This window comes from Hydra viridissima, unplaced genomic scaffold, assembly GCF_058129835.1.
Source record: "Hydra viridissima isolate aposymbiotic clone 2 unplaced genomic scaffold, HvirCarnegie_v1 scaffold_7, whole genome shotgun sequence".
In the NCBI taxonomy this organism is placed as follows: domain Eukaryota; kingdom Metazoa; phylum Cnidaria; class Hydrozoa; order Anthoathecata; family Hydridae; genus Hydra; species Hydra viridissima.
In genome coordinates, this window is record NW_028324306.1 from 1 (window position 1) to 11,295 (window position 11,295).

Below are 11,295 nucleotides of genomic sequence, written 5' to 3' on the forward strand. Positions count from 1 at the left end.
AAATAAAAATAAGAACTTCTAACAAAGAGCTGTTCTTTTTATTTTTCAGATTTTAGATGCTTAATTCCTTGAATGAAAAGTTGAACTGATGACCCACTACTAAGGTTGTTCCTAGCCTTCCGTTCTCAAACTAGGCCATTCTGAGAGGCTGTTTGATTAAGTACCGTTGATAGTAGTATCGCACGTAAGAGACTTCTAAAACTCTGATTATCAATTCCTTGAATGAAGAGATGACTTCATACTCACTAACGAGGTTGTTCTTAGCCATCCGTTCTTAAACTAAGCAAAACAGTGAAGTTGTTTGATTAAGTATCACAGTTTGCTGATTTGCACATGCACCATTGCCGAAACTGTGATGCTTGGTTCCTTGATTGGATTGAAGAAGCTCATCACCATGCATTTTACAAGCTGTCCGTTGTTATGTTTTGCAATTCAGTGGTTCTGTTTTGCAATTCATTTTCTGTTTGTTTAAGTATCATCGATGGTGGTGTCGTGCATGCAAACTTTCCGAAACTCTGATGCTTGTTTTTCTTGAATGGAGAGATGAGCTTATACTTTAGGTGACTTTTAAAACTGCAGTAATTAGTGCCTCGAATGGAGAAACGAACTCATTCTTTACAGACCAAGGTTGTTCCTGGCCATCCGTTAACATATTAGGCAACAGTACAGCGAAGCTGTTTGTTTTACAAGCTTTTGTCGTTTCGAGAAATCACTACATTAAGCATTCGATGGTGATACACGACTGATGGCCAGGTTCTGATTTTCGAATGAAAAGAAGAGTCGCATCCGACCACCGGTCGGCTTTCGACGCAAAACAGCTGTACACACTCGTCCAACGATCCAGTGACTAACTGTTGCAACGAGAAAGTTAGCTTTATTTGTCGTGCAGATTGTCCGCTTGGACGTAAAATGCTAGAAATTTGCTGAACGCTCGGTTTGCGCCGCCCAAGAGTCATTCTGTTTCTGCGTTGCCAGCGTCTGTCGGCTAAATACAACTGTAGACTCCGCGCAAGCTTTTTCACCGCAAAAGTTGTACAGAGCCACACCGAAGGCTAAAATCGACTTTAAGGTCGAAGGTTAAAATCGACCCTAGAGGTTTGAAAACGACGTCACGAAATTTTCAAGACATCATCGAAGAAAATTACGGCGGCCAGATGCAACTCTTAGTACTAACTCTACTAATCTTAGTACGTTAAGCATTCCAGTCGAGAGATCAGACGTTTTTTCGTCACCTAAGAGACCGGCCGATGCGTTTGCGACGCTGCGGAAAGAAAGAAGATGGCAAACCACAGGGTTGTTACCGTAACAAACCTCCGTGAGTACCTCCATCTCGAGTGGCTTTTGAAGAAACGTTCGTTTTAAACTCAAAGGGATGGTTGTTAAAGCTCACAAACGCCTGGTTAACGATTTTCTAACGGCAGACACCGTGTTTACAATGGATACAGACCGATTAACTGAGCCCAAAGCGCAAGATCTATCAGAAAACTCCTCTAGGTCGATGCAACGAGACGACTAGACACGTGCGTCTAAAGGCATTTTACAATTGAAGGACGCCCCTCGTGGGCCCTTTAACCTTAACACTAAACTCCTGCTTGATATCCTCGTCCCCAGGTTTCCAAACCGTAACCCCAACCCCCTCTAATCCTAACCCCCTTACCCTCTAACTCTCCCCCCTCAAAAAACAAAAAACATAAAAAAGCAAACAAAACGAAAAAAAAACTTGCTTCCCTCCTCACTTTTAGCTCTAGGATGCAACACCTTTTTGCCGCCCTCCGCTAGAAGGGAGTAGGGAGTAACGAAAGCTTGACATCAAAGTAGCGTTTTGTATGAGATTTGTTTGCCAAAATTTGAGCGTTTTTAAAAAAGCCAAGACTTCGTCAGAGGGGTTTCTTCTTTTCTCCTAAAGCTATCGATCGATTAAAAAGCTCAAAGCAAAGAAATTCAAAACAAAATACAAAAACGGGAAGTTTTAGTTTCTGCACCACAAGCCAAGCACTAGTTCAAACTGGAGATAATAAAAGGAAATCGAATGATCTCACTTCTCAGACCACTGAGCTGCCATTGGTCGGCAGTCTCTTGTTTGGAGACCATTGAGCTGCCATTGGTTGGCTGTTTAATCGTTGCGATTGGTCGGCAGTTTTATCGTTGGAGACCATTGAGAGATATAAAAGGAATTTTTTTTTTTGAGCACAACATTAAACGTTAAATCGTTAGATGTTGTTATAAAGGCACCATTAGAATGCGATGTCCTCAAATATTTTCCTCGATATTTTAATAAGTAAACAAAAACAAAACTAAGTCTTGCAACTGGCGAAAACTTTCAATAAGCAAACAAAGCAACAACTTTCCTTTCGAGTTTTTTACATTTTAAACAAAAGACAAACAAAGAAAAAAAAAAAACAAACAAAAACAAAAACAAAAACAAAAAAACAAAACAAAAACAAAACAGAAAAGGGAGAATGAGTGAGTCGACTGATTTCGCTCAACTGTCTTAAACGAGAAGTCATAAACGTTTGCTTGTGCCAGCAAGTTGCAAATTAAGTTGTAAATGAACTGCACCGCAAAAGCTTAACACAGTTTATTAAGCATATTAAGCCTTTGCTGACATGTTAAGACATTTTAAGCCTTTGCTATTATCATGAGGCTTTTGCTCCACGAGCCAAAAAAGTACGCTAGAGTTGACAAACTGCATCGCGGTCAAAAAGTGTAATTACGCCAACACTTTTATCCGTTTTAAGCATTTCGTTTTCGCACGAACAACAATTAAAGCAGCTCGTTGAGCTTAACGACGTTCGTATTTTTTTTCGAAGCCAAAACTTCGGCTATAAGTAGAATGAAGAGGCACTTCGAAAAACAACAAAGCTGTTCGCAGTCGATAGCAACGAGCGACAACATCTCTGCGAGTCTGGCATCAAGGTAAACAGTTTTTTTACATTTTCATTTGTTAGTGCCACTTTTGCGTACATTATGTATTCAAAAATTTGTTGCTGACGCTAGATTTTTCGTTTTCAATGAACAACAGTTGCAACCTCTAGCCGTTTGCTAAAACAGCTTGCTAGGACAACCAAATCAATCATATGTTGTGAAAATTTCTTTTTGTTCAACTGACTAAGGAAGATCGAGCGAACGCTTTTTTTTTTATAACTTGTTTGTATCATATTGCTATTAAGAAAACAGCGTTGTGTATACTAAACGTGACATAATTGGCAATTATCCGTAACTAAAAATAAGATAGAAATTACAAACTTGATACCATATTTTAATTACTCTAACAAAACTAGACGTCATCGCGTGAGAAAATAAATGTTCATAACACATAATCTATTTTTTTGTTTTTTTATTTCTTCTCTTTTTTCCTTTTAATCTCTTTTCTTTCGTCCAAAAAGCGTTTTGATTTTTGCCTCGCCACAAGCGATGAAATCGATAAAAAAACCTGCTCGGACATTCTCAATTCTCAACAACAGAAGCAATCAAAGTTCTAGCTCTCGAGCACGTGCGCCGACAGGTTGATGAAACCGTTCAAATATGCTCGATCGCTAGAATTTAAAGAAAGAAACAAGCCAGGAACAAACCAAAATAAAAAAAACAAAAACAAAAATGGACATCTTTAGAACGCTTAAATTTTATAAAATATTTTCCTCTGCGTTTTTAACCAGCTAAACTGTCGTAAAGTTTTTTCGGTGCAGTTCATTTAAAAAACTTAGTTTTCAACTTTTAAACGTTTTAGACTTCTCGTTTAAGGCAGTCGAAAGAAATGAGTCGACTCACTCTCTCTCTCCCTATTCGGTTTTGTTTTTGTTTATTTGTTTTTGTTTTTTCTTCGTTTGCCTTCGTTTGCCTTTGTTTGCTTTTGGAAAAGTTGTCGCCATGCGAGACTTAGTTTTTTTTTTTTTTTGCTCAAATTGAGCACAAGTGAGTTTCTAGTCTTGAAAGTGTGCAAAGTGTGGGCCAATCTGGTGGCTGGAGTGATGACACGTGAATGCTGGAAATTCCAGACTTTGAGCGGATTCAGCGTACATAGAAAGAAAATGTAGCATTCACGTGGGTCTCTCCTAAGCGTGCCATTGGTCGGTCTGCTGTCCTTAAGTACCCCCCTCCCCCCCCCCCCCTCAACGTCACGTTTGCTCAACTTTCTCGGTCTTTGGCGCCCAGAGAAAGCTTGAGGAAGGATAAAAAATGGCGAGGTTTCGGTACTGCGTTTTCTGTTATTCTTATTTGTTTTTGTTTGTTTGCTTGTTTGTTTGTTTGTTTGTTTGTTAATTTTTTTAATTTTTTTTTTTTTTTTGTTTGTTTCGTTCGTTTGTTTGTTTGTTTGTTTCGTTTGCTTCGTTTGTTTTGTGATGTTTTGTTTTCCCTTCTTGATGGCACAAAACAGAAGCAAACAAGACTTTCGGTTATATTCGGTTATATTCGGTTCAATAAAAGTTTGTTGGTTTCTGCACAACAACAACAACAACAACAACAACAAAAGTCCCTCTGTCCCTCAAAAGCAGTTTCTCCTCTGTCCTAAAGAAGAGCCTCTTTGTAATCGATCTTGTCTGAATGCAGCTCTCCTTTTGCCTACAGGTTTTTATTCCAACCCTTTTGTTGTTGTTAGTGCCATGTTGTTGTTATTGTTATACTCTGTAAAAGCAGTTGTTGCTGTTGTACTTGTTTGTTGTTTCTAAAGACACTGTTGTTGCTGCTGTTAGCGCTGTTAGTAATCACCCACTTGGCTTGTATTTTTGTTTCTTGTTTTTGTTTTTTGTTTTATTTATAAACACTCTCTGAGTAAGTGATGCTGTTGCTGTTGTTGTTGTTACAGTTGCAATGAGTGTTTGTTAATGTTCCCCCACTTGGCTTGTACTTTTGTTTTCTGTTTTGTTTTGTTTTTTTTTTGTTTTTGTTTTTTTTTTCTCAACACTCTCTGAGTAAGTGATGCTGTTGCTGTAGTCGTTGTTATAGTTGCAATGAGTGTTTGTTAATGTTCACCAACTTGGCTTGTTTATAATCTATTTTATTTTATCAACACTCTCTGAGTCAGTGATGGTGTTGCTGTTGCTGTTGTCGTTATTATGCTTGCAATGGGAGTTGTTACTGTTCACCCACTTTGCTTGTTTTGTTTTTATTTCTTTATTTTATCAACACCCTTTGAGCCAGTGATGCTGTTGCTGTTGTTGTTGTTATAGTTGCAATGAGTGTTGTTAATGTTCACCCACTTTGCTTGTGTTTTTGTTTTTGTTTATCAACACCCTTTGTGTCAGTGATGCTGTTGCTGTTGTTCTTATTACAGTTGCAATGAGTGTTTGTTAATGTTCACCAACTTGGCTTGTTTATAATCTATTTTGTTTTATCAACACTCTCTGAGTCAGTGATGCTGATGCTGTTGTTGTTATTGTGCTTGCAATAAGTGTTGTTAATGTTCACCCACTTTGCTTGTTTTGTTTGTGCTTTTGTTTTTGTTTATCAACACCCTTTGAGTCACTGATGCTGTTGCTGTTGGTGTTATTATAGTTGCAATGAGTGTTAATGTTCACCCACTTTGCTTGCTTTATTTGTTTGTTGCTTTTTTTTTTATCAACACCCTGCGAGTTAGTGATGCTGTTGCTGCTTTTGTCATTTTACTTGTATTTATAGTTGTTACTGTTCAGCCACTTTGCTTGTTTTTTAATCTGTTTTATTTTATCACCACTCTCTGAGTCAGTGATGATGTTGCTGATGCTGTTGTTGTTATTTTACTTGCAATGATAGCTGTTACTGTTCAGCCACTTTGCTTGTTTTGTTTGTTTGTTTGTTTGTTTTTTTTTATCAATATCCTCTGAGTAAGTGATGCTGTTGCTGTTGTTGTTGTTATAGTTGCAATGAGTGTTTGTTAATGTTCCCCCCCCCCCCCCCTTGGCTTGTACTTCTGTTTTCTGTTTTGTTTTGTTTTTGTTTTTTTTGTTGTTTTTTTTCTCAACACTCTCTGAGTAAGTGATGCTGTTGCTGTAGTCGTTGTTATAGTTGCAATGAGTGTTTGTTAATGTTCACAAACTTGGCATGTTTATAATCTATTTTATTTTATCAACACTCTCTGAGTCAGTGATGCTGATGCTGTTGTTGTTATTATGCTTGCAATAAGTGTTGTTAATGTTCACCCACTCTGCTTGTTTTGTTTGTGCCTTTGTTTTTGTTTATCAACACCCTTTGAGTCACTGATGCTGTTGCTGTTGGTGTTATTATAGTTGCAATGAGTGTTAATGTTCACCCACTTTGCTTGCTTTATTTGTTTGTTGCTTTTTTTTTTATCAACACCCTGCGAGTTAGTGATGCTGTTGCTGCTTTTGTCATTTTACTTGTATTTATAGTTGTTACTGTTTAGCCACTTTGCTTGTTTTTTAATCTGTTTTATTTTATCACCACTCTCTGAGTCAGTGATGATGTTGCTGATGCTGTTGTTGTTATTTTACTTGCAATGATAGCTGTTACTGTTCAGCCACTTTGCTTGTTTTTTTTTGTTTTTGTTTTGTTTGTTTGTTTGTTTGTTTTTTTATATATCCTCTGAGTTAGTGATGCTGTTGTTGTTATTATGCTTTCAATGAGAGCTGTTACTGTTCACCCACTTTGTTTGTTTATAATCTGTTTTATTTTATCAACACTCTCTGAGTCAGTGATGCTGATGCTGATGCTGTTGTTGTTATTATGCTTGCAGTGAGAGTTGTTACTGTTCACCCACTTTGCTTGCTTATTGTCTATTTTATTTTGTCAACACTCTCTGAGTCAGTGATGCTGATGCTGATGCTGTTGTTGTTATTATGCTTGCAATGAGAGTTGTTACTGTTCACCCAATTTGCTTGTTTTGTTTTTTTATTTGTTTTTTTGTTTGTTTTTGTTTTGCTTGTTTTTTTTTATCAATACCCTCTGAGTCAGTGATGCTGTTGCTGTTGTTGTTGTTGTTGTTATAGTTGCAATGAGTGTTTGTTAATGTTCCCCCACTTGGCTTGTACTTTTGTTTTCTTTTTTGTTATGTCAACACTCTCTGAGTCAGTGATGCTGATGCTGTTGTTATTATGCTTGCAATGAGAGTTGTTACTGTTGTAGTTATGTCTGTCATTTGTCCTTGTTAGCAAGTTCTATTTGCCCTCTCTTGCCTTTTTTCAACACAGTTTCTTTCTTTGAGTCATATGGTTGCGAGATCCTCTCAAACTCCATCTCTTTATTTATTTGTTTCTTTTTTTTTTTTTTTTTTCTCATTCTCCTTCTCATAATAGCAATCACTGCTGCCACCATGCATGTAATGCTAGTTGCTCTCATTCTTTTTCATTTGCTAGTGGAAACTTTGTTTCTTCTTGTTGCTCTCTTTTCTTTCTTTTTTCTCTTTTGCAGAGGATTCGAAAAAACACAGCTCTTCCCTGCAGTTGTAAACATTCCAGGATTCCAGGATGCAGGCAGAAGAAAAACACTCTCACTAACTGTCTTCTTTTTTTTAGCATAAACCGTTGCAAACAAACACCTGAACATGTCTTCTTCACAAGAAAACAACACTGTTGTTGCCCCTTCTCCGAACTCTAAAGCGAAAAAAAAGAAAAGAAGGCAGTCACAAGAACAGAGAGACTTAAAGCTCAAAAACAAAGTCAGGGCCGCATTAGTTGCAGCGTGTGGCTCCGTAAACAGGGTTGTACCTTTCTATGGTACCAAGAAGAGGTACGCTGTTAGCTGTCCGATGCCTTTGTGCAAACATTCCTCCACAAGCATTAAAAGACACTTGACTAAAAAAGATCATTCTTGGACTTTGGATGAAGCTTCCATCTTTTACTCTGCAATGGTCAGGAAGTTTCAGCATGCTCGTCTCGAACGCAAGTCCGGCTGTCCAAAACCTTACCCCTGTTTGCAATGTTGGAAGTATTACGACCGACTGGACATACACTTGAAAGAGACTCATTTCTACGATTCCAAGACGATCAAACAAAAGATTGCAGAGGCAAAGCGATACGACAACGACAAGCTCTATGTCCCTCAATTTATTCGACCTGCCTTCTTTGGTATTAAGCCAGTAGCTGAACAAGCGTCTGCATCAGGCTCTGCATCCTCTGCTCCTGGGCCTTCCTCCTCTTTTTCTTCTCCGGTTCTTTCCTCTGATCCTCTTTTAAGCTTGCCCTCATCAGTTGCTGGTTCGTCCGAGGCTCCTTCTGCAAACCAATGCACCTCTGTAGAAAACAAAGAGCTGAACACCGAATCCGTCCTAGACTCTGATTTTAATTCCTTAAAGCACTTGGTTTCCAACTCCTCCGTCTTGACAGAAGATAAGAGACTCTTGTTTCAGCTGGACAAAGATGCTTTTCACTTTTATTACCAGTCAGCAGATGAGCTCTTCAGAGATTTTGAAAAGTGGCTTGTGGTAGCCAACAACAACACTTTGTCACAAGCAAAGATCTACAAAAATGCAGTTGTTGAAATATTGACATGTTGTGACAGCACGCTGACGCTGCACCCGAACGCTCTCACCAATTCCAACGTTTTGGAGGATAGATACTTTTCCATGCACTTTAAAAACATTCAGCTCAATTCCAAGCTGAGTGAACTTGACCAAACAAAAGCCATGTCTTGTCACACGTTGTACAACCGCCTTGTCTACCTTTGTCTCCTGTTTCGTTTCAGTGAAGCCAGGAATGTCTATTTCGGACTTTCTCATGAGGCCATCCGACGTTTGCGCTGCAAGGTGGAGGAGTTACAAAAAGTGCTGAGGCCCTTTCGTTCTTTGAGGAGGAGCCTTGTGAAAAGCAAAAAATGCATCAACATCATCAATGTCAGTTTGCTGAACGAATATGGCAAGTCTGCATACGTAAGACAGTTAGTGGAATCGATTAGAAAGCCGTCTCTTACACCGACTAGAGACAATGCTGTGTCTCTACGAAACCATCTTCTGCTCTCTGTCACTGTAATTAACAGTTTAAGAAAATCTAACATTGCTCTTTTAAACATTAGAGACTACATGGCTGCTGAGAAGAGTGAGTGTGGATATTGCATTGTGCAAGAGCGCTACAAAACAGCATACAAGTACGGAGCCAAAAACATTCTAGTGCCGAACGACTTGAAAGTGTTGATCGATATTTATTTGCTGAGATACAGAGACCTTCTTGTCAACGACTCTCACTACATGGCTGCAGACACCAAGACTGTTTTGGAGTTGAGCGACTGCTACAGGCCCCTTTTTCCATCGATGAGACCCAACAAAGACGAATGTGTGACACTCGGTGCAACTAGAGTGCCTGTTTACCAGATGGGTTCCTCTGCTATCTCCTCTTGCCTGACGTCCTGCTTCAGAAAAAGCCAAGTAAACATTCCCATGAAGCGTCTTACTCCCACTTGCATTCGCGGTTCGATAGCCACTTACTTTGCCAACAACAGCAAAGAAGATCGCGAGCGGTTTGCTACACTCTACATGAAGCACAGCAGGAACACAATGGATAGCTTTTATGTGTCCCAGTGGAACGCTGCAGAGGAGTTGCGCTTTGCCCTGGGCATCGGACAGTCCTTCGGAGTCATAGAGTCTTTGACTGTTGAAAAGTCTGAGAGACCACCAAAGAAGGAGAAGGATGTGATGGACTGGCTCCAAACTAATGCAGAGGAGTACGGTTTTCATGAGGTTGAGGACATCTTTGAGGAAGATTTAGACTCCGGTTCTGACTCTGAAGAATGTGCTGCTACTTTCAGCTGTACCACAGTGGTTCCGTTTTCTCCAGCTGTAGAAAACAATGTTCCTTTAGAGGATAGCAACGACCATGCCGTAGATTTCTTGTGTGAACCTACCTCAACTCCTGTTTCGTCTGTTCCATCTGAACAAACAATCGCTGGTCCAGTTCTTGAACTATCCCCTGCTCTTGCACAACTAGTTCCTAACGAACAAGCTGTTTGTATGGATGTAGATCAGACTCTAGCTGTTCCTGTTGGCACAGCTTGTTCTCCTCTTGCATTAACATTATTTCCTGATGAACCGGATTTTATTGAACACCATGCAAAACTTTCTCCAGTTTACTTTAATGAGCAAGTGGTTGCCAAACCTGTTTCTGCTTCTCCTTCTCAGCAAGTCGCTTTCTGTCCTTCAAAAGAGGTCTTTTCTGTTCCTCTGACTCCTAGCCTTGTTGCTTTTCAGCAAACATTGGCCAAACCCAGTTTGTTTCTTTCATCTGATCCAGTTTCAGCTGTTCCTGTCCAACAGGCTGGTACTGTTCTTGCAAAGCAGCTCTCACCTTATGCTGTTCAATCTGTTGGTAGCCTATTTAGCCAAAGTCTTGCCTCTACATCCTGAGGTAAATTCTTTTTGATTTTTGATTTTTGATTTTTATGCAAATCTCAACACGCTTTCAAAAAATGAAAATGCCCAAATCAACTCCTTGCCCTATTGTTATTGTTAGAGCTGTAAAAAAAACAAAACAAAACAAAAAAACAACACAGAAGTGTGTATGTATTTGTTGCAGGACTAATTCTGTGATTGCTTAAATGTTTATACAAGTGAATGATACTAAAACTGATTATGTTTTAGAAGTAAAAGATCCAAGAAGAAAAAAAATCAAGTTGGAAATGCCATCTTTCACTCAAGAACTCATCGGTAATGTAAAACCTAATTTATACAAAGATATATAAACACAAACCTCTTCTTGCACAATTTCAGATGGTTAACTGTTAACAAAAACTAGCCATCATTGCTAAGTGCACTTTTAGAAAGTTGTGTCTACCCGATTTCTAATGATGAAGTTAGAAACATCACCGTTAGAAATCATGCACAGCTTGTTATCATCTCTAACACTTAGAAACTGTTGATGGTTTTTATGAATTAGAAAAATGAACATGGTTTTATTTTATTTCAGGATCAACTCAGCCAAGAACAAAGGAAAACAAAGCAGAAGTTAGCCAATGCCATTTAGGTAATCTTTCAAAAACCAGTTATTGCTATCAGTGCAAACAATAAGGTCAACAAAAAAAAATAAATAAAAAAACAGAATAAATCTTGTCTTACTTCAGAACCAAATGAATATTTGATTTAATCACTTTGTGTTATGACTTGAGTTTGTAAAATTTTAGATGAAATAGTTGAAGAGCTGAATGCTTGCCCTGGCCACAACGAATGGTTCAACACCAGAAGTTTTCCACGATGTGCAGCTTTGGTGTTGGCATACATCTTGCAAGACGTGTTTACAGATGTAAGCTCAAGTTGCTCGTACAAAGATTACCTTGGCATCTTGGCAAATCATAGCAGTGACAAGCTCATTCATGTCTTGCAAAAGTACTCCTACCAAAGCCATATTAAAGACAAAATTAAAAACATGAAGCTAAAAA

General features: G+C 38.7%; 1 protein-coding gene across 3 annotated transcripts; it reads left to right on the forward strand.

Moving 5' to 3' along the window:
- Nucleotides 1-4,129: 4,129 nt before the first annotated feature.
- LOC149885468 (uncharacterized) lies at nucleotides 4,130-11,295 on the forward strand. Of its 3 annotated transcripts, XM_090093656.1 has the most exons (6): nucleotides 4,708-5,242; nucleotides 5,807-6,060; nucleotides 6,394-10,268; nucleotides 10,502-10,567; nucleotides 10,827-10,883; nucleotides 11,041-11,295. In XM_090093656.1, exon 3 carries the CDS (start codon nucleotides 7,478-7,480, stop codon nucleotides 10,265-10,267), a length of 2,790 nt encoding a protein of 929 aa, XP_089949782.1. In that variant the 5' UTR covers nucleotides 4,708-5,242; nucleotides 5,807-6,060; nucleotides 6,394-7,477; the 3' UTR covers nucleotide 10,268; nucleotides 10,502-10,567; nucleotides 10,827-10,883; nucleotides 11,041-11,295. The 3 variants fall into 3 exon arrangements, with proteins under 3 accessions (XP_089949781.1, XP_089949780.1, XP_089949782.1); XM_090093655.1 differs by lacking the exons at nucleotides 4,708-5,242; nucleotides 5,807-6,060 and adding an exon at nucleotides 4,130-4,190 and having other exon boundaries at nucleotides 7,449-10,268; XM_090093654.1 differs by having other exon boundaries at nucleotides 4,143-10,268.